General features: G+C 42.2%; 1 protein-coding gene across 32 annotated transcripts in view; it reads right to left on the minus strand.

Moving 5' to 3' along the window:
* CC2D2A (coiled-coil and C2 domain containing 2A) overlaps positions 1-19052 on the minus strand; it is a 116039-nt gene that overhangs the window by 67773 nt on the left and 29214 nt on the right. For 18 of the 32 annotated variants that reach the window (XM_070613203.1, XM_070613198.1, XM_008522679.2 and 15 more), the window contains 5 exons: positions 14002-14103; positions 12803-12979; positions 11256-11418; positions 7274-7410; positions 6254-6385 (listed from right to left, as the gene is read on the minus strand). In XM_070613203.1, the coding sequence (XP_070469304.1) occupies positions 6254-6385; positions 7274-7410; positions 11256-11418; positions 12803-12979; positions 14002-14103 (711 nt within the window). Of the gene's footprint in view, positions 1-6253; positions 6386-7273; positions 7411-11255; positions 11419-11526; positions 12980-14001; positions 14104-19052 lie in introns of all 32 variants that reach the window. The other 14 variants (XM_070613201.1, XM_070613193.1, XM_070613194.1 and 11 more) reach the window with 3 other exon arrangements.

Here is a 19052-nt window from a genome sequence, read left to right on the forward strand (position 1 = left end):
CATTTACAGCAAAACATATACATATGAGTCTTCATTTACTAGTAAATGTGTCATTGTGTTGTGTTGTCTGCTTTGTACTGGTATTCACAAATAAGAATATATGAGTTCTTTCTTTTTAGGCATTCAATTTCATACTTTTTCCCCCAGATTAGTAGACTATTAATATATATTTAGGATTTGTGATTTCCTGTAGGACTCCAATACAGTGTATCCTACATTTTTTTAAATAAAATAAATTTTCTCCTATAAATAACCTTCAGTCTGTCTTTGATGAGAAGACCTACAGAATTTTGTTTTTAAAAAAGTCCTTGTAAAACTGGGATGGGTTTACAAATATGGTAGGGTTGAACAGGAATGGATTGACTATATCTTAGTACCTTCCGAAATATGCTGAATTGAATCTCCATTTGGATTTATAGGGAGGAAAGACCACCCCAACAGGGATCATATGCCATTGATATTTTGTGCATTATGAAAGTCCTAGTTCTGATCATTAATATCCTTATACTTCAGACTAAAATGATGGAGGCCCATTTCTTCCCCCTTTCATTTGGGTAAAAGTATTCAATTATAACCTTCCTCCCTATAAGCAGTTTTTAATCCGCATGTGGCCTCTATTTGTCTTATGATCACCCAGGCTAACTGGATTAATTAAGAAATTTCCATCTCACAAAGACATGTACAACTAATGTCAATCTGCAGACTTAGTGGAAAATTCTTCTCTAATGGCTTTGCTCCTGCTGGTTCTTGCCTTGCCTTTCCTCTTACCAGGGGCTTCCAGGGTTATGACATCGCTTAGGGTGTGGCTCTCAGGTTCCATCTTGTACTCTTCTTGGTCTGAGTAAGTAACATTGGTAGCACGGTTCTATTTACTTGTAATGTTACCTAGGTCACCTGTTCTTTGTGTCTCCTTCCTCAAATCTGCATTAACCCATGGTCAAATGGTTGCTGGGGATCTCTGCTTAAGCTCAGCTCAACCAAGTAAAAAAAAGACTCCTGGTAGTCATTGGGCTAGACTGCTTAAAAGACCCAAACTCTCTTCCTATTAGGGAAAAAGAGCCTTAATTCCTTGTTTTTGTTATATCTGCTTTCCTTTGTTATACACTGAGAACTATTACAAAAACAGTAGCAACAATTTCCCCTAAGAATAAATAATATTTATAGGGTATATGATTTCAGTTTTGAAATTGATTTGGTTTTTCAGTCTTCAATTGAAACCGAAAACCAAAACTATCAGAGGTGATGTGTCTGGATTATCTGCTGATGTTCTTAGCATGTACAGAGATGCATGCCAATGGAGAAAAAAACTCAAAAGTTGTACAGAAAAAGAATAATTATTGTTGGGATTAAATACAGGTTTCTGTATTTGCCCTGGGAAAGTAATAGCAACAGAGCCTGAATCCAGCCCAGAGTCTGTAGTAGATTCTATAGCTGCTGTTCTGGTCTTCCCTGGGAAGCTTTCTCATTTTCCATCTTGTAGGCATGTCTCCAGGACCTGAGGTAGGTGAGCATATGTCCAACTTACAATTGACCAGTTTGTCCTTGGTATTAATAATGTGAACTTTGATGGAAAATGTGACCCCTTTCCTCTGGGGTTGCTAAACTTATCAAGGGTCGCGTCCCCTAACACAGAGAATTCTGGCTCGCCTGCAGTAAGAGAGACTAAGGCCAGTCAACATTCAAGAGGACCAGAGAAAAGAGAGGTGGAGAGAGACCAGCTCCCAGCCCTTGTCCCCAGGAACAAGTCCTTGTTCCCAGCCCCTGAGGCCCTGGTTCTTAAAGCCCCTCCTTCGGTTTTACGATTTATCTCCATATCTTTCCCAGTTTTGTGAGCTACCAAGTTCTCTCTTTGCTTAAGCTAGTTTGCCTTGGATTTCTGTCATTTACAACCCAAAGAGTGCTGACTCATGCAGTGCTTATAACATAGTAGGTGACCGATGCTTCTGTGAAAAATTGATGAGAATAGTGGAAGGGGAAAGTGATCATTTTATCAAGTAGTAATTAACAAGGAGGTTGGAATCATGATAAATTTCTCAGATTGGTGTGCAGTTTTGAAAAAGAGGAGGCTCCTACATATATGCCTCCTGGGAATGCTAATCCATGTCTTTAACACTTGTTGACATTCCCCTCTCCCCACACTAGGCACAAAGTCTCTCAAAGGCCAAGTTTGAATGTTACTACCTCTGTATTCCCAGAGTTCAGCACAACTAAGAGTATAGTAGACTTTCAGTTAAGGATGAAAAGACTAAAAAAGAAAAGAAGGAAGGTAGGAGGAAAGGAAGGAAGAAAGGGGGAAGGAAGGGAGGGCGGGAAGATGGGAGGGGGAAGGAAGGAGGGACGGAGGGAGGATGGGAGGCAGGGGAAAGGAGGCTGTCTGGGCTCCTTTCAACAACCCCAACCCCACTTCGCTATCGTGATTAGGCAGACTACATTTATATTGTTTATGTTTTACCTGCAATGTCCCATTTGGCATTTTTATATTTTATTTTTAGATTAGTTCCTTCTTAAGATGTATTAAATTGCATTCATCTTTCTCATTTCAGGTTTAACTTTGTTCTTCGCACAATCTCTTTTTGCATTTCTCTGTTTTTAATAGTTTCTAAAAAAGGATCTCAATTTAGGAAGAGCAGAATATTTCACTTCTAAAAACTACTTTTTTCCTCTGTAATTAAGGAAGATGTTCAAAAAAGTAAGGCTGAATACCAACTCTCTTCCAAATAAAACTCTTAAATCATCTAATGGGAGGACATACAATCCATCATTTGAGTTGACAGTCTAGTATTTCTAACCAAAGGACAACCGGGCTTGACTCTAATGGGGGATGGGTTTGGTCAATCCAGCTGGGTTAGCATCAGACCTGAGAGCTCTGAGGCATAAATTCATCAAAACCCCATTAAGGACCCAAGGAATTGCCAACTCCTCATCTAGAATGCTGACTTGGTTTTCATCATCCTGAATCCTTAATCGTGAATGATAGGATTAAGCCGGGTCCTAGGAAAGCTACTGTTCTGCAAGAGAGATAGCCGAGGAGAGTAGAAAAGCAGAAATTTCTTTTAGATACATTGAGCTCAGCTAAATCATTTTAACGATATTCAATTCACACTTTCATTGAGGTGTCACTATGTGCCAGGCTTCCTGCTAAGTGCTAGGTTTAGAAGAAGAATAAAACTCCTTGCCCTTGAGTCTCTCTCAGGGTAGTGGGGGAGGGAGAAAGAAGATGGACTAACAACCTATGAATAAACAATCGCTGCCTATTTATTTCTCTGCTCCTGCATCATGTGAAAAGTCCTAGAGGGAAGGTATGTTTAGACATAAGACTGAAAACATAGGCCATTGGCATTTAAAATTGTTTCTTAAAGGCAAGCCTATTACATAGAACAGAGGGGAAAACATGGGTTTTGGCATCAGACCAACCTGAATAAAAGTAAATAAAAAGGTAAAAGTAAATAAATAAAATTATAAAAATATTAATTCTGGAAGAAATGCGCTGTGTTTTGAATCACTGAAATGTTCCACAACCATGTTTAAAAAAAAGACTGAGGTATCCATGTCAACAGGAAACTTAACAGGTAACCTGCTGTGGAGAAACAGAGAAAAGGTACAATAGCTCCTCCCTCAAATTTAAATCCTTCTGCTGCTTTGTTTTCTTTTTTAAAATTTTTTATTCTTCTCCCCAAAGGCCCCTAGTACATAGTTGTATACTTCAGTTCTAGGTTCTCTGGTTGTGCTATGTGGGATGCTGCCTCAGCATGGCCTGACGAGCAGTGCCATGTCCGCGCCCAGGATCTGAACCCGCGAAACCCTGGGCTGCCGAAGTGGAGCGGAGGAACTTACCCACTCCTCCACTGGGCCGGCTGCGTTTTTCTGATGCACTGTAATACATTCTTCAGGCTTTGCTACGCTCAGAGCCTGACCCTCTAAGGAATGACCTTGGAAGACTTCAGCCCCTTGGATTTCTCCTTTCTCTATCTCCTTCTGCGCTGTGATGCTGGACCACCAGCCCCTCTTAGCGAAACTATTCTCTCTACTTTCCTATTTCTGCTCCTCTCAAAAGTACTGGGAAGACACTCTCTGGGCCTCTCTCTCTAATCTCGCATCCCTACTGGTTCATTCCCAGGAGAGAAGAAAGAATGTGGCTGATTGCAGAGTCAGCTGGAGCACAAAATCCATCGGTCCAGGTTCCCTGCTGGTACCAGGTGGCCTCTGGCTGTCCCTTCTTAGCTTTCTCCTGGAGAGCCTGCTCACTGGCCCTGTGTGTTCTCCTCAGCACTATGTGTGAGGAACTCACCGGGCAGTTCTGTAGCTGCCCATCTCTGTCTAGACGGGGAACATACTTCACGGGAGATGGAGCAGGAAGCCCATCCGGTCTTGGGTTCCAGTGGCATTCTGCCATCCAGTTTCCCCTTTAGTGCAGCTGGTATCTGCATCTCTCTCTAATTCCTGTGCATTTCTCAGTTAGTTCAGAACTTCTAAAGGGAGAGATGAGATTAATTGGCTCCCTCAATAACCTACTCTCCATAGTAATTACTCTTCTATTTTCTAATTTTAACCCATAATTTAGTGCTTCATTATATCAGTGTTTCATGCTGAAATGGATAGATGGATGAAGAGATGGACTGATGGATTATTAGATACATGCATAACTTGACACTGTCTTGATCATTAATTATGTCATGTATCTTTGTCGTATAAGCAAATAGATGATAAATTCCTCAGGAAGTGGGACTTAGGTTTATGCTTTTTTGTAACTCTACTTCCAGGATCACATTTCTGCACAATGTAGACACTCAGTCATGCTTGTCTGTAATAACAATATTTTATAGAAACTCACAATTTAAAAAAAGGGCATACCATACATCATCTTAATATTCACAATGATCCTATGAGGTGGAGAAGATTATTATTATTCCCATTTTTCAATTAAGGAAACAGGTCCAGAAAGGTAATGGGACCTGCCCAAAGCCACAAACTAGTTAGTAAGACATCCTGACTCTGCTCTGATTTTCTGACTTGCACCTGTGTCTTTTCTGCTCATCATCCTGTTTTCTAGAATGATCATTATATCCGCATGTTCTATTTCACTCTATCTGTGTTGAAATGTTACAGATATAAAGTTACATGGGTTTCCGAAGAAGGTGCTCCTTGCTCAGCACTTCAGGAAAGCAAGAGCAATATAATTAAACACAAAGGCTGGCAACTCTGGCTAAGAGTAGCCAGCACTTCCTGAGCTCTGTTCTAAGCACTTATATGTATTATCTCAACCAATCTGCATCACAGTCCTAGGAAGTGGATACTATCATTAAGCCCGTTTTACAGATGAAGAAATTGTGGCACCAAGAGATGGAGGGCCAGGTTTGCCCAATGAGCGGTAGAGCCAGGACTCCAGTCAGGCAGTGTGGTACCAGAGCTTAGGAAAACACAGTAAAAGGGATTTGCAAGGATGGAAAATCTCCAGGTATATAATAAAGAGACAACGAGCAGGAAATAATCCTGCAGCATATGTGAGAGGATAGAGAGAAAAGAAGGAAACTAAGGGCAGCTGACCTGGGGGTGCGAACAAAGGTGCTGACTGAGCCACTCCTACCTGGGAACTCAGTCCTCGTTTAAGAAGGGCTCAGGTGAGCGCAGCAGACTCGCTCTTATACAGTATACTTGCTGTTTGTTCTTTATGCGTAAGATAGTGAATTTAAAAAAAAACCAAATCAAAGTAGAATGTTACAAACTCAGTACCCCAAGCTATCCAAAAAGGAAAGCACTTTTAAGCAAATTCAAGTATTAAAAATGGGGGGTGGGGCTGGCCTGGTGGCACAGTGGTTAAGTTTGTGCGTTCCGCTTCAGTGGCCTGGGGTTTGCTGGTTCAGATTCCAGGTGCGAATCTACTCACCACTTATCAGGCCATGCTGTGGTAGGCGTCCCACATATAAAGTAGAGGAAGATGGGCACAGATGTTAGCTCAGGGGCCAACCTTCCTCAGCAAAAAGAGGAGGATTGACAGTGGATGTTAGCTCAGGGCTAATCTTCCTCCAAAAAAAAAAAAAAAATGGGAGGCAGTTCCTGAGGCTGGCCTCATGACCTGCTGGTTAAGTTCAGTGTACTCCACCGTAGCCGCCCAGGTTTGGTTCCCAGGCACAGACCTACACCACTCACCAGTGGCCATGCTGTGGTGGCAACCCACATACAAAACAGAGGAAGATTGGCACAGAGGTTAGCTCAGGGCGAATCTTCCTCAGGGGGAAAACAATGGGGGGCTTACCTTTTTATACAATGTTTCAAGTTCTGCCTTGATGTCTTGCTCTTGTGACAACACTAGTGGTCTTGAAGGAAAGGGCTTGATGGGGTTTGGCAGTGCCAGGATTCTGCCATCATCTCCGAACCACCTTCTCCCCTGCGGATCAAGCAGAGGGAAGGACAACATTTCCTTCTAATCGGACAGAAAATAGTTTATAAAATAAACAGCATTTGCAGGGAAATTCTGTGTCAACGTACACTTTTCATGCACCTTCTCCTCTGCCCCATAAATCTTTTAGTCTCTGTATCCATCAGAAATTGAGTCACCACTAATGCCCCCCACAATTAATTTAAGATATAGTCCTTACCGCCCACCCCCAGAAAAAAACTTAAGAAAAAGCCTAAGTAAGTGCCTAAGAAAAAATTTATTTTCTATTCATTAAAAACGTAAGGGAACCCCCCCCCCCCCGCCCAGGGGCTGGCCCGGTGGTGTAGCAGTTAAGTTCACATGCTCTGCTTTGGCAGCCAGGGGTTCACTGGTCCGGATCCTGGGTGCGGACCTATGCACTGCTTATCAAGCCATGCTGTGGCAGGTGTCCCACATATAAATAGAGGAAGATGGGCACAGATGTTAGCTCAGGGCCAATCTTCCTCAGCAAAAAGAGGAGGATTGGTGGTGGATGTTAGCTCAGGGCTAATCTTCCTAAAAAACAGAAAACAAAAAACCAGGAGAAAAACAATTGAGGACATTTTATCTTTGGACAATTACACATTTCTGTGAATGGGAAAAGGCTTCCAACATTGGATTTGGCAGTAGAAGCCTGAATCCAGCCAGCAGAAGATGGATTTTGAGCAGTGGAGAGGTTGTGTTATTTGAGGATCATTAAGCGTACTGAGACACAAATGAAAAAAAGACAATGAACCACTATCTGTAGACACCCTCAAGAGGAAATGAGTTCAATGGTGCCGTGACTGCCCCGTCAGGAAAAATAACCTCTCTGAGTTGCTCCGGGGCTCCACTTGGGAGCAGGGGCTGTGCGCTTACAGGCTCCTGCATCAGCAGTCTGTTCTCCATGATGTTCTGATTGGTGCGCGGCACCTCCAGTCTTGCCCCGATGTAAAGGCCTTCGTCTTCCAGGAATCTGGGCTGCACGTTCTCAGGAAGCTTTTTATACGTAGGCACTGGATAGTTCATAAATAAATACAAGCAGCATTAATGCCAACCTAAACATTTCAAACTGCAATTTGGTGAATTAAAACAACCACCGGAGATTTCATTTATATTCTTAGAAACTGCACACTTTCCAAATCAATTTCTAGAAGCAGAGCCAAGGAAAAGATGGATGTGTTTACTTGCAGTATCATGTTGTAAAATCACGTATTCAAGGATGACACCTAAATAATGCAATACCGGACTCATCAGTGTGGTATACTCTGGGGACTGAGACAGCCTAACCCCAGGGCAGCTGGATTGCTCATTAGCAGAATGAGTTGGGCCAGGCACTTCTTGGAACTCTTTCCTGACAAACGCGATGATAACATCTACTTCACTGGGTTCTTGGGAGAACTACGGGAGCTGAAGTATGAGGAAAGGCTTTTTAATTTAAAAAGCTTATTTGAGTAACCTTGGGCAGGACCTCTTTATGCCCGCACTCTGATTCATTCATAGAACAAATCTTTCTGGGAGCCTCTCCGTGCCAGGCACTTAGGAGTCATGGGAACATCAGGCAGCAGCGGGAAATAAAAGTCTGAACAAGATCCTTTCAGAGAGTGACAAGTGCGCTGAGGAAAATCCACAGAAGAGAGTAACCGAGGGCGGCAGGGGATAAACCTGAGATAGGGCTGTGAAGAAAGGTGTTTCTCCTGGGGTAAAGCATCTGCTCTGGGGCCTGAAGGTTGAGGAGAGAGGAGCCGCTGATGGGATAAGTAAGTGTATCTGCCCAAGGGAATAGCATGCAGTAAGGAGTAGGCGTGTGTGGGAAGCAGAGAAACATCCAGAACACTGTGGTGTAGTGAGCAGGGGCAGTGCTGGAGATGAGGGAGCGAAGGGCAAGAGGGAGAGCAAGGAGCCTTGCAGGCCACACAGGAGCTTGGGTTCTGTTCAGGCGGGTGGGGCCACTGAGGGCTCTGCCCCTGGGAGTGCCCAGAGCAGACTTTCAGTTCCAAAAGGACCACTAGGCCTGCTGTGGCAGAGCACGTGGGAGGAGAGGGTGGGGGGGTCGGTGGATGCTGACCTGTGAGGGTCAGGATGATTAACGATTAAAGGCCGAGACTGTTTTAGTTTCATAATTACCTCACTCTAAAGCACACCAGATTCCAGCATCTGCTGACTTTCCTGTGTGCAGCCATTTGGACACTCTGCATCTCCCATGCATCTACCAAAAACAACTATTGCCAGTATTCCCAGAAAAACCTATCTCCAAGTCCTTGGCCAAAACGGGGCAACTATAGTTTTGATCCTATTTCTGTTCCCCTCCCCTCCACTCACATGTCTGGTCATTAGTCCAGCCCTAATCCAGCGGTCTTTAAATTTCATCAGAACATTTTTGGGCACTCCCTCAATATATGGATTTTTACTTATTGTGTATGCAGTATTGTACGTATGAAATTACATTAGGAAAGGATGAGACTGAAAACAAATGTCAGTAGCAGTTGTGATGTTTTCTTTCTACATGCCTGGGGTGCATGCACTCTACTGTGGAAGCCACTCTCTAAACAGTAACAAGAGCAGCAGCGACAGTCACAGAAGTTGTTCTTTTTGATCCCCTGCTATGTGCTGGTTGCAACATAGGTGCTTCTCTCATATTATTTCCTCAATGCTCCAAATCAAAATAAATGCCCAGGCTCATCTTATAGGACAGTTTCATTCCTCCTGTCTTCAGGTGAGGCACCTGAGAATAGAGGAACTCGCTCAAGGTCATTCCTCATGAAGGAGGAGCTGGGTCTGTGTGACTCCCCAACTCCTGTTTGCTTGGCCATGGGGTCAGCTCCTCACAGGGCCCTTCCTTCTTGATCAGAGCAGGATGGAAGATGGGTCACACTCTGATTCCCTGCTCAGAGCAGGCGCAGTGCAACCAAGTTTCCCTCAGCCTCTTCCAGGCCCCTACCAACGCTTAATTTCCAACCTGTCTGAGCCAGCCCTCAGGCATCTGACCTCCATCTGCAACCCAGGTGGACTCCAGGGAGAGGCCTAACGTGAGTCCTCTGAGCAAAAATACAGGTGACAAAGCTGCTCCTTGGCCGAGGCTGCTGCAAATGCATTTCTCCGTACCGCCAAGAAGCATCAGGATGTGTTGTGCCAGGTGTGTGGCCTCTGGAGCAGCCCACCTAGGTCAGAAACCTGCCCCCTCACTTGACTAGCTTCATGGTCTTGGGCCAGTCCCCTGACTCCTCTGTGCTTCTACTTCTTCATCTGTAAAATGGGCATGGAAAAGAACACCTCTCCAACCCTGGTGCAGGGCCACGTTAGTTAATACACAACAAGTGCTTAAAGAAGCTCCTGGTGGAGTAAGTGCACAGAATGCATTCACTATTATTATTACTATTGTTAGGGCAAAGTTATAACCTTTGCACACTTTTGCCAGCAACCTACTCTAAAAGGAAACTTGGGATGTCCAACAAATTCCAATACTTTGCAAAGACATGATTCAAAATGACCTATCAAAATGAAACAATAATTTATCCTGGGCTCAGCATTTAATTGGAACATGAGAAATGAAAACAGATCCAACTTCCAAGTAAAGTAAGGGCAGACCCCTCCCAGCCCGAGGGGCTCCTGCAGGACTCAGGCTGCCCAGCCATTTTAAGTGTGCACTATTAGAACTGGGGAGCTCCCTCAGGCACTCTCGGGAGGAAAGGAAATACCAGGGGGAAAAAAGAGCAGAGGGAAACCCAGAGCAGAAGGGAAGCAAGGAGCAGTCACCCGGAGTGAACCAAATGGTGCTGGCTCCAGGGCCCTGGCCACTTCCCCTCCACCAGCCCGCCTCCTGGCACAACTCTCGTGCTGATGAGATAAGTGGTGGCTGGGTCTCCTGAGTAGTCTCAGGATGGGTGCTGGTAGGCAGGGAACCAACATGGGAGTAAAGGGTGGGACTTTCAGCCACCCCCTCCCCCACCCCTACTACTGGGAGAGGAGAGGGACTGGAGATTGAATTAATCACCAGTGGCAATGATTTAATTAACCAGACCTACTAATGAAGCCTCCATAAAAACCCTAACTGAAGGGGTTTGGAGAGCTTCCTAGTTGGTGAACATGTGGAGGTGCTGGAAGGGTGGCACGCCTGGAGAGGGCATGGAAGCTCTGTACCCCTTCCCACATACCTTGCCTTATGTATCTCTTCATCTGTGTCCTCTGTTGTGTCCTAAATTATATAATAAACCAGGAAATATAAGTGTTTCCCTGAGTTCTATGCAATGTTATAACAAATTATTGAAACTGAAGAGGGAGTCATGGGAACCTCTGATTTATAGCAAAGTCGAATAGTAGTGTGGGTAACCTGGGGACCCACGACTTGGAATTGGCATCTGACGTAGAGGGCAGTCTTGTGGGACTGAGCCCTTCATTTGTGGGTTCTGCACTAACCCCTGGTAGATAGGTCAGAATTGAATTGTAGCACACCCAGTTGGTGTTGGAGAATTGGTTGGTGTGGGAAAAAAACCCCACATCTGGTCATGGACGTGTTCTAGACCTGTTGAGTGTGAGTGGAGGACGAAACAGAGAGTTTTTCCTTTTCACAGCCTGAATCTCAGAGTTTCACATACTCTCTGCCTCCAGAACTGGTCATTGATTTGATGAAGGGACCACCACAGCATCCTGATATTTCTTCACTTATTCTATCAATAAGTGTTTGTTGAATGGATATTTTTCTGTGTTCTATATTTTTTTTATCTGAAGATATTTCTTGATTATTAAATCAGATTACAAATTGGGATCGGTTATGGAAATCGGGCATCCTTAGACACCAGCCATATTTCATTAGAAGGAAAATGAACGCCCTACTGAGCAGGAAGATAAAAAGAGCAAGCACCTGTCCTCCTGCTAGGTATGAACAGGAGTTCTTTTTCCTTCTGCAGCCGAATGTGGACACTTTCATAATCTGCAGGTCTGACAGCCACAATATCTTCCGCCCCACGATCCAAGCCCAATAGGAAATCCACGGCATCTTTATCATCCAGCAACTCTTCCTCATCCTGCATTACATTAAAAAATAACAGAAAAAATCATGCTAAGATTATTAGTTTACTAAGAAAAATAACAATATTAAACTCTTCAAACATCATATCCTACAATAAAGTTACCTTTTCCTTTTGTTTGTCTCTTTTTAAATGAAGGCATAAAACTGCATACCTTTCATACTTTACAAGTGGATTTTCCTTGTTTTTCACTATTCCACATACTTGGAAAATGTCAGAATTGCAATGGGCTCAAGTCAGAAGAGATGTGCTAAGCAAAACAATTGAAATTTCAACAATTCTGGCCTCCTTGGAGGATGCTTATTTTTCGACCTTTATTGAAAGAATTTGGAAAATTTCATCCATGTTGTAGCGTCTGTCATAATTTAATTTCTTTCTGATGCTGGATAATATTCTGTTGTGTGTATGTCCATACCTTTGTCCATTCACCTGTTTGTGGACAGATGATTCCTTCCACCTTTTGGCTATTGTGAGTAATGCGTCTATCAACATGAGTTGGACAAGTATCTGTTTGAGTGCCTCCTTTCAGTTGTTTTGGATACACACCCAGAAGTGGGATTGGCGGATCATATGGTAGTTCTATGTTTAAATTTTGGAGGAACCACTAGACTGTTTTTTACAGCAGCTGCACCACTTTCCATTGCTATTGGCATTGCACAGGGGTCTAGTTTCTCCGTATCTTTACCAGCACTTGTTATTTTCTGTGTGTGTGTTTTAACAGCCATTCTAGTTTGTGTAAACTGGTATCTCATTGTGGTTTTGATTTGCATTTCCCTAATGATTAGTGATGTTAAGCATCTTTTCATTTACTTATTGGCCATTTGTATGTCTTCTTTGGAGAGAGATGTATTCCAGTTCTTTTCCCATTTTTTTAATGGTGTATTTTCTTTTATCTCACACGTACCACCCACAATTACGGAATCTGAGTTATAGCTTGGATGTGGTCTGGGATACAGAAAGCTGCTTGCCTGTAAGCTTGTGGGGAGAGAGAGAGCAAGGTTTCATTTGCCTTGGAGAGGCAAACATTTTCCATATGAAATGAATACTAATCATTGTGTGCAGTGTAGCAAGAAAAATCTGCAAACCACATTGTTCTGCTTTTTTTTCCCCCACAAGAGAAAGACGGACAGATTTAATCAAGGCCCTTACTACCCAAATTGTGGAGCGACATCAAAGGCTACAGAGAGGAAAGTGAACCTAGGACACCTATTGCTTTCAGCTAAACATGGATGAGCTGTTTCAGGTGGTGGTGGCAGGTTTGTCCTCAGTCACTTTCTTCCTGGCTAGGATGTCATCATCATCATCGTCATTGTCATCATCATTGTCCTCATCGTCATTAACTTCATCACCCCTCTCTTCATTACCATCATAATGGTAATACCGTTTTGTCTATTCCTTCGGGCACAGGTGCTTCTTCTTCCTCTCCCTCCCCCTCCTCTTGATTAGCTCCATCTCTATTTTTTGCTTTCGGTTTTTCCTCTGATTCCTCTGGTTCAGGATCAAAGTTGAATGTAAAGAAGTTATAGGCTTCTTCTGCAGAAGGGAAGCCAGGCGGAACCTAAGGAGAAGAGTGAGCGATAGACTTTCAGATGACATAAACTGAAATGAGTGCTGCACAGTTCACCGACAGCTGGCTCGATGCTGATGGCAGCAGGCACATTCTAGGATCCTGTGTATCCCCTTTGTTGAAGCTACGGGAATACTGGTCCTGAACTTTAACATGTGCAACAGGCAGTTGGTGGCCTCCTTTAATAAGTAACTTTAATGAGTTACTTTTTTATAAACCAGCAATTATTTACATTCCAACGAGCTTATATTATTCATAGCAGTAAAAACTCTAGAAAAGATGATTAGAATGCTAAAAAGTGGATTTACCTTTTTATGGGCCAATGCTGAAATAGTTTTGTTTAATTATGAGCAATAGAAATTTGTTAAGACCTTTTTTCAAAAAGACCTTTTTTTTTTGTTTTGGTTCGTCTTGAGTTACTATCCCTCTTTTTTCCCATAATGAAAGCTGGTTCAACTTCAGAGCTGAACATATCGTCTTATCACTAACATTTCCTGCCCTTCCTGCATCTCCTTTCCCCAAATCAGGCAGTATTCTAATCTCTCCTGCTGGATTCTAGGATTTTTTAAGTTTATTTTTTATTTTTTTTTGAGGAAGATTAGCCCTGAGCTAACATCTGTGGCAATTCTTCTCTTTTTGCTGAGGAAGACTGGCCCTGGGCTAATATACGTGCCCATCTTCCTCTACTTTATATGTGGGACGCCTACTACAGCATGGCTTGCCAAGCGGTGCCATGTCCGCACCTGGGATCTGAACCGGCGAACTCCGGGCCTCCAAAGTGAAACATGTGAACATAACCGCTGTGCGACCTGGCCAGCCCCTAGGATTTTAAAAGTGGAAATCATTTCTCTTACTTTTTTCTTGCATACTCCATGGTAATAGGACTCAGGTTATGTGTATATGGTCTTCTCTCATTGGATATTTTTGAATAACACAAACAAACCAACAAAAAACCGACTTAAATCATGTGCGATTTTAAAAAAAGCATGATTTAAAAAGACAGGATTTCTCACCGGGGTTTTAGACTTGATTTTTCGTACAGAATCACGAAACTTTACTCTTGAATAACTTTGGGAGTCATCTTCTTGTTGAGTCGTTTGTATCTTTCCACCTGGCTATATGAGTGGGGAAAATGATAGGTACACCGTTGAAATCAAGAAACTAGGGATGTTCTAAAACAAGTGTTAATCCTCAAAAGGCTTATTTTCTGACCATTGATGGATCTCGCCATTTGTAAGGAATGAAATGATTACAAATGTCAAATATATTTGAAGTTTAAAATTTCTGAATGTTTTCTTACTCAGCTGTGTCTCTCTCAAGACTAAACAAATATACAATGTTATACTCAGTAAATCGTAAAATGAAAAATGTTATTTCATCCTACAGATCAATAGATTATCCAGGTCCCAGAGGACCGTTTCCAAACAGTCTTTGAAAAAAAGCATTGATCATGTCTGATTGTAAGTAAGTCCAACATACCCTCTCCAGGGCACAGGGCCTGTCCTTCTCACTAGCCTCTGGACCTGCTGTCCCCAGTGGAAGCTGAGTCTTCTGCCTATACTGCCTTGACGTGCTAATTTTCATTATGGGTGTCCCCTCTCTCCTCTGATAGAGAATCCACCAGGTGCTGGTCCCACCTTGTCCTCATCTCTCATTCTAATACACCCCTTCTGGAACCTAGCTACTTCATCTCCTAGCACAATCCAGATGCGGTCTTCCTTTTGAGCAATTCTAAGCCGTCCCAGTAGTACATCTAGATATTTGTAATAGAAAGGTATGAACTTGTCCTACCAATGATGGAAACCGTTTCATTATTATCTGGACTCAGACTTATTTCACAGCATGGAATAATTTTCATTATCGTGAATGGAATGTAGTGTACCTGCGTGGAGATCTTCAACATATTCTTCCCAAGTCCCACCTGTTTTTCAAGACCATGAAAACTACTTCTTTTCTTAGACTACTCCACCCTAAAATAAGCTCTCTTTTCCAGAATCTTATTGTCTGAGTCATATTGGGCACTATTCTGTAGAGCTTAGTAATGAAAACCACAGGCTCTGAAGTCTGACCATCTGGCTTTGAATCCCAACTCTATCACTTAGAGTTTAGATCACCTGTTTTGAGCATCAGAGTAATGCACCTAAAATATACCCATAGTTATGGCTCTATAATGGTAGCTATTATTGTCACATTATTAGTTTTCTTCTTACACTTCAATCTTTTGTCTCCCTAGCTTGAATATGACTATAAATGTTTTATTTTAGCTTGCCAGAAACTGGAGCCTGAGGCAAGGGTTTTTTGGTGCCTGTGGCTTATTTTGAGAAGTGATACCAAAGAACAGGAGTTGGGGACTGGGGAGAATAAAACAGGAGAGAAAGTCAACTCAAGAGAACTTTACTGAGCTGGCTACTACTGGGTGCGACCAGAGTTTCATCCTGCTGGGGCCCCTCTGAGGAGTCATGTAAAATGCTTCTCAGAACTGCCTGCCTAGGACAGGGGGATGTTTGTCTAATGGCTTCTGTCCTCCAAGTGGGCGAGGTGGACCCAGACCCCTGGTCCTTCAATTTTGTTTAAGTCTCAGAATGGCTGAGTGGGTCTGCACAGGTCTTTACTCAGAGAGATCCCCCACGATGAAAGCTAGAGATGCTTGGAACAGTTAAGATAAGTGCCATAAAATTTCACTTGTATGCAGCTAGATGTCAAGCAATGGCCAGAACGAAAATGAGGGTATCAGTTGGGTGTAATCTATCATAATATCAAGAGAATCCATACAATTCCAATTTATGTAAAATTCTATGCTTTTCCTCCATTTTCTCACTTTGCAGTATTAAGGTTAAATAATTATGTACTAACTCAATTATACAAAAGTTGAAGCTGTACTACTAAATAAATTCCACAGTGCAATGCAAAGTAAGGAGTTATTATTTGTCTTGGTAAATTCCAGAATTTTAAATGTTGTTTTTGAGGATGAGGAAAGAAGCAGATGAGTATTACTTAGTGTAATGATAAAGAATTCAATAAATTCGAGTAGACTGAAGATCGGATTCCAGCGTTTGATCAGGAAGGCTTTCTAAGATTCTACCAAGTCTGGTCTCCTCATAAAACAAGGCTGAGCCTTTCTCATACACTGGTGATGCTATTTTTCTCCTGTCTGCCTCAGAATCCCCATCTCCTATAGCCCATGAGAGAGACTGATGTGTTTGAAAACATGGAAAACAAGCAAGAAGTCAACCGATGAGAAAAGAAGGAAGCTTGGCTCTGTTTAGGCAAGCCTTGGGTTTTAGAGACCTGTGAAGATGATAATAATAAAACACAAGACCAGAAAGAAAGTCTAACACTAGTAGTTTAGAAAATAAACAGGTTAAATTCCATGTGGCAAAATATGTGTATGTGGAAATTAGTATTTTATTCTTTTTGTTTCTTCCCGTCTTTTTCTATACTTGCTTGCCAGAGAAGATATTAAGTTCAGAAAATATGATTTCATTAGTGTGTCTTATTGTAATATTGATGGTTTTATTATAATATTTACGGACTTGATCGAAAAGCTTGTAATTTAAGTTTTATCAAAATCTAAAAACATTTAAAGGTAAGTTATATTAGTACATTTAAGGCCATTACATATACTTAAAATGATTGAGTGTGCAGAATTAAATTTTAAAGAACTATTATCTGTAACACATTTTTATAACCTTAAAGTAATAATTACATTCAATTTCAATTAGCAATCAAATACTGAGTGCCTATCACGATATGTGTGTGCATCCAGCTGGGAATTCTTTCTCAGCTGTGGATTTTTTGTATCCTCCAAGAAGGCTCTGTGGCCCTCTTCTAACTGGAGCTAGACAATCTCAAGTCTCGTTACTTTTACTATAGCATAATTACAAAATATGCTAGTTCTAGCCTTGATTTCTCTTCTAAACTACTAATCAATATTTTTAATTCCCTAAAAGACATCCTAATCTGGATTGTCTTGCAGACACTTCAGATTTTTATATATTCTTGATATTAGTCCTGATACTAATTAAGATATATGATTTACAAATAATTTCTCCCATTCTCTGTGTTGTCTTTTTGCTTTCTTGGTGGTCTCCTTTGAAGCAGAAAAGTTTGTACTTTTGATGAAATTCAGTGTATTTACTTACTCTCTTGCCGCTTGTGCTTTTGGAGTCATAGCCAAGAAAATCATTGCTAAAGCCAAGATAACTCAAATTTTACATAACCTGACTCCCAGGTTGGAGTTAGGTGACCTTTCTATAGGCTCCTAATGGCACCCACCACAGAACTGAACCTCCCTGTACCTCCACTGTCTGTTAATATGTCTGTCATCCCCACTGGGCTCCTCAAGGGTGCTTTGTTACTGTCCTCTCTGTGTGTTCAGAGCCCATTAGACACCAGCCAGGAAGGAGCCTCCCATAGATGCTGGCTGGGCAACAGGTAGAGTGGGTCAAATGATCAGATCTTGGGTAACGTGGGACAGTGAGCCAGGCCCACAAATAGGGAAATTTTGGTCATATCTAGTGGAGGCCAAGTATGCAAATATTCTGTGCTATTTCCACTTCAATGTTTTTGTGTTCTTGGAGATTTGTGTTTGGCTTTGTTCTCTTATCACAAGTCCTCTGGGTATAAAATGAAAAGAAATGCAAAAGAGAGTTAGCACAGATTTGTGGTGGTGAATTTGGATTACTGACCAAAGTATCCCCCACTGGTTTCTCCTTTTCCCTCTGACTCTACAGTCTCTAAGTTAGCTAATACTTACATAGAAAGGGCTAATCATATGCCAGATGCTGGCATTAACTCATTTAATCCTCAAAACAATAGCAGGAATTAGGTTCTTGTAGCATCCCTCTTTTGCAGCGGTGGGAAGTGGGGTCCAGAGAGTAGTTACGTGTCTGAGGTTGCACAGCTAGCGAGTGAGGTTGCCAGCATTTAATGCTCAGAAGCTGAGGTTCAGCATTTGGGTTCCTCGTGTGGTACACTCTTTGCTCCATAGGATATAAATGGACCACTTTTTAGATATTCCTTCAAGTTGAGGTCTATGCATGAAGAAATGTGGTATGAGTGAGATGTTCCATTAGGAACCTGAGAGCAGATCTAAAGACAAAGCAGTTGACGTGTGTCTCAAATCCACAGAATGGCTCTTAGGGGGCATGGAATACAATAGACATCTAAGTCAAGGTCCTGCTCACAGGAGAAATAAATACCCTGTAGGCCAAGAGAGTACATTTTTACTTCTAAAAGTTCCAGCTTCATTTGGGATATCATATTTATTCACAGGCCATGGACAAGTGAGAACTGCCATGATTTTGTGAAATGATTATCAATCAGAAGGAGTAGATGAGCCCAGATACAAGGGACCAGACCCTCCTATCACTTAGCCCACTTCACCAGACGCTGAGATTCACACACTTACCAAAATCACCGAAGTGTTTGTGTCAAGCTGATGGGATTTTAGAAGTTTTTTTTTCCCCCAATATTTTAAAATTATGGCTCTTACAAGGAAGAAAATAAATTGAAATTAAAGAAAAAGAAATGTCTCCTCAGTAGAATGAGTAGCAAATTGTCATAAAGCCATTTCACTGGACTGAGTGTTCCTACTAAAGAACCATGGACCACAACACGTGAGCATGGCTGCTACTTTCCTTGTAATCAGCAATCTTTGGCTTGTGTGGGATGAATATAGGTACAATTTTATAACATCTCATTATAGAGAAAGAAAAGGCATCATCTAAGACATCAGTGGTTGTGCTACAGAAATATCCCTAAAGCCCGTGCTTCTTTGTCTCAATGGTGAAGAACCACCAAACCATCATCATCAGCAACAGCAAGCAACTGGATTAGACTTGCAAACACTTCCTTGAGCCATTTGCTCTGTTGTTCTTTCCGTTCCTTCCTCTACTTTCTTCCATGCTTGTCCTTCATCTACAGCCTGGACAAGCCTTTCTTTTACTGGCTTCCTCTCTGCCTCCTGAGCCTTTATTATGAATTTTTCCCCAAGTGCCAAGACTCTCCTCATTCAGTTTTCTTTCCCTCGGGAAACAAAGGCACTCCCAAAACTTCAGAACTC

Source organism: Equus przewalskii, chromosome 3 (assembly GCF_037783145.1).
Source record: "Equus przewalskii isolate Varuska chromosome 3, EquPr2, whole genome shotgun sequence".
NCBI classification, from domain to species: domain Eukaryota; kingdom Metazoa; phylum Chordata; class Mammalia; order Perissodactyla; family Equidae; genus Equus; species Equus przewalskii.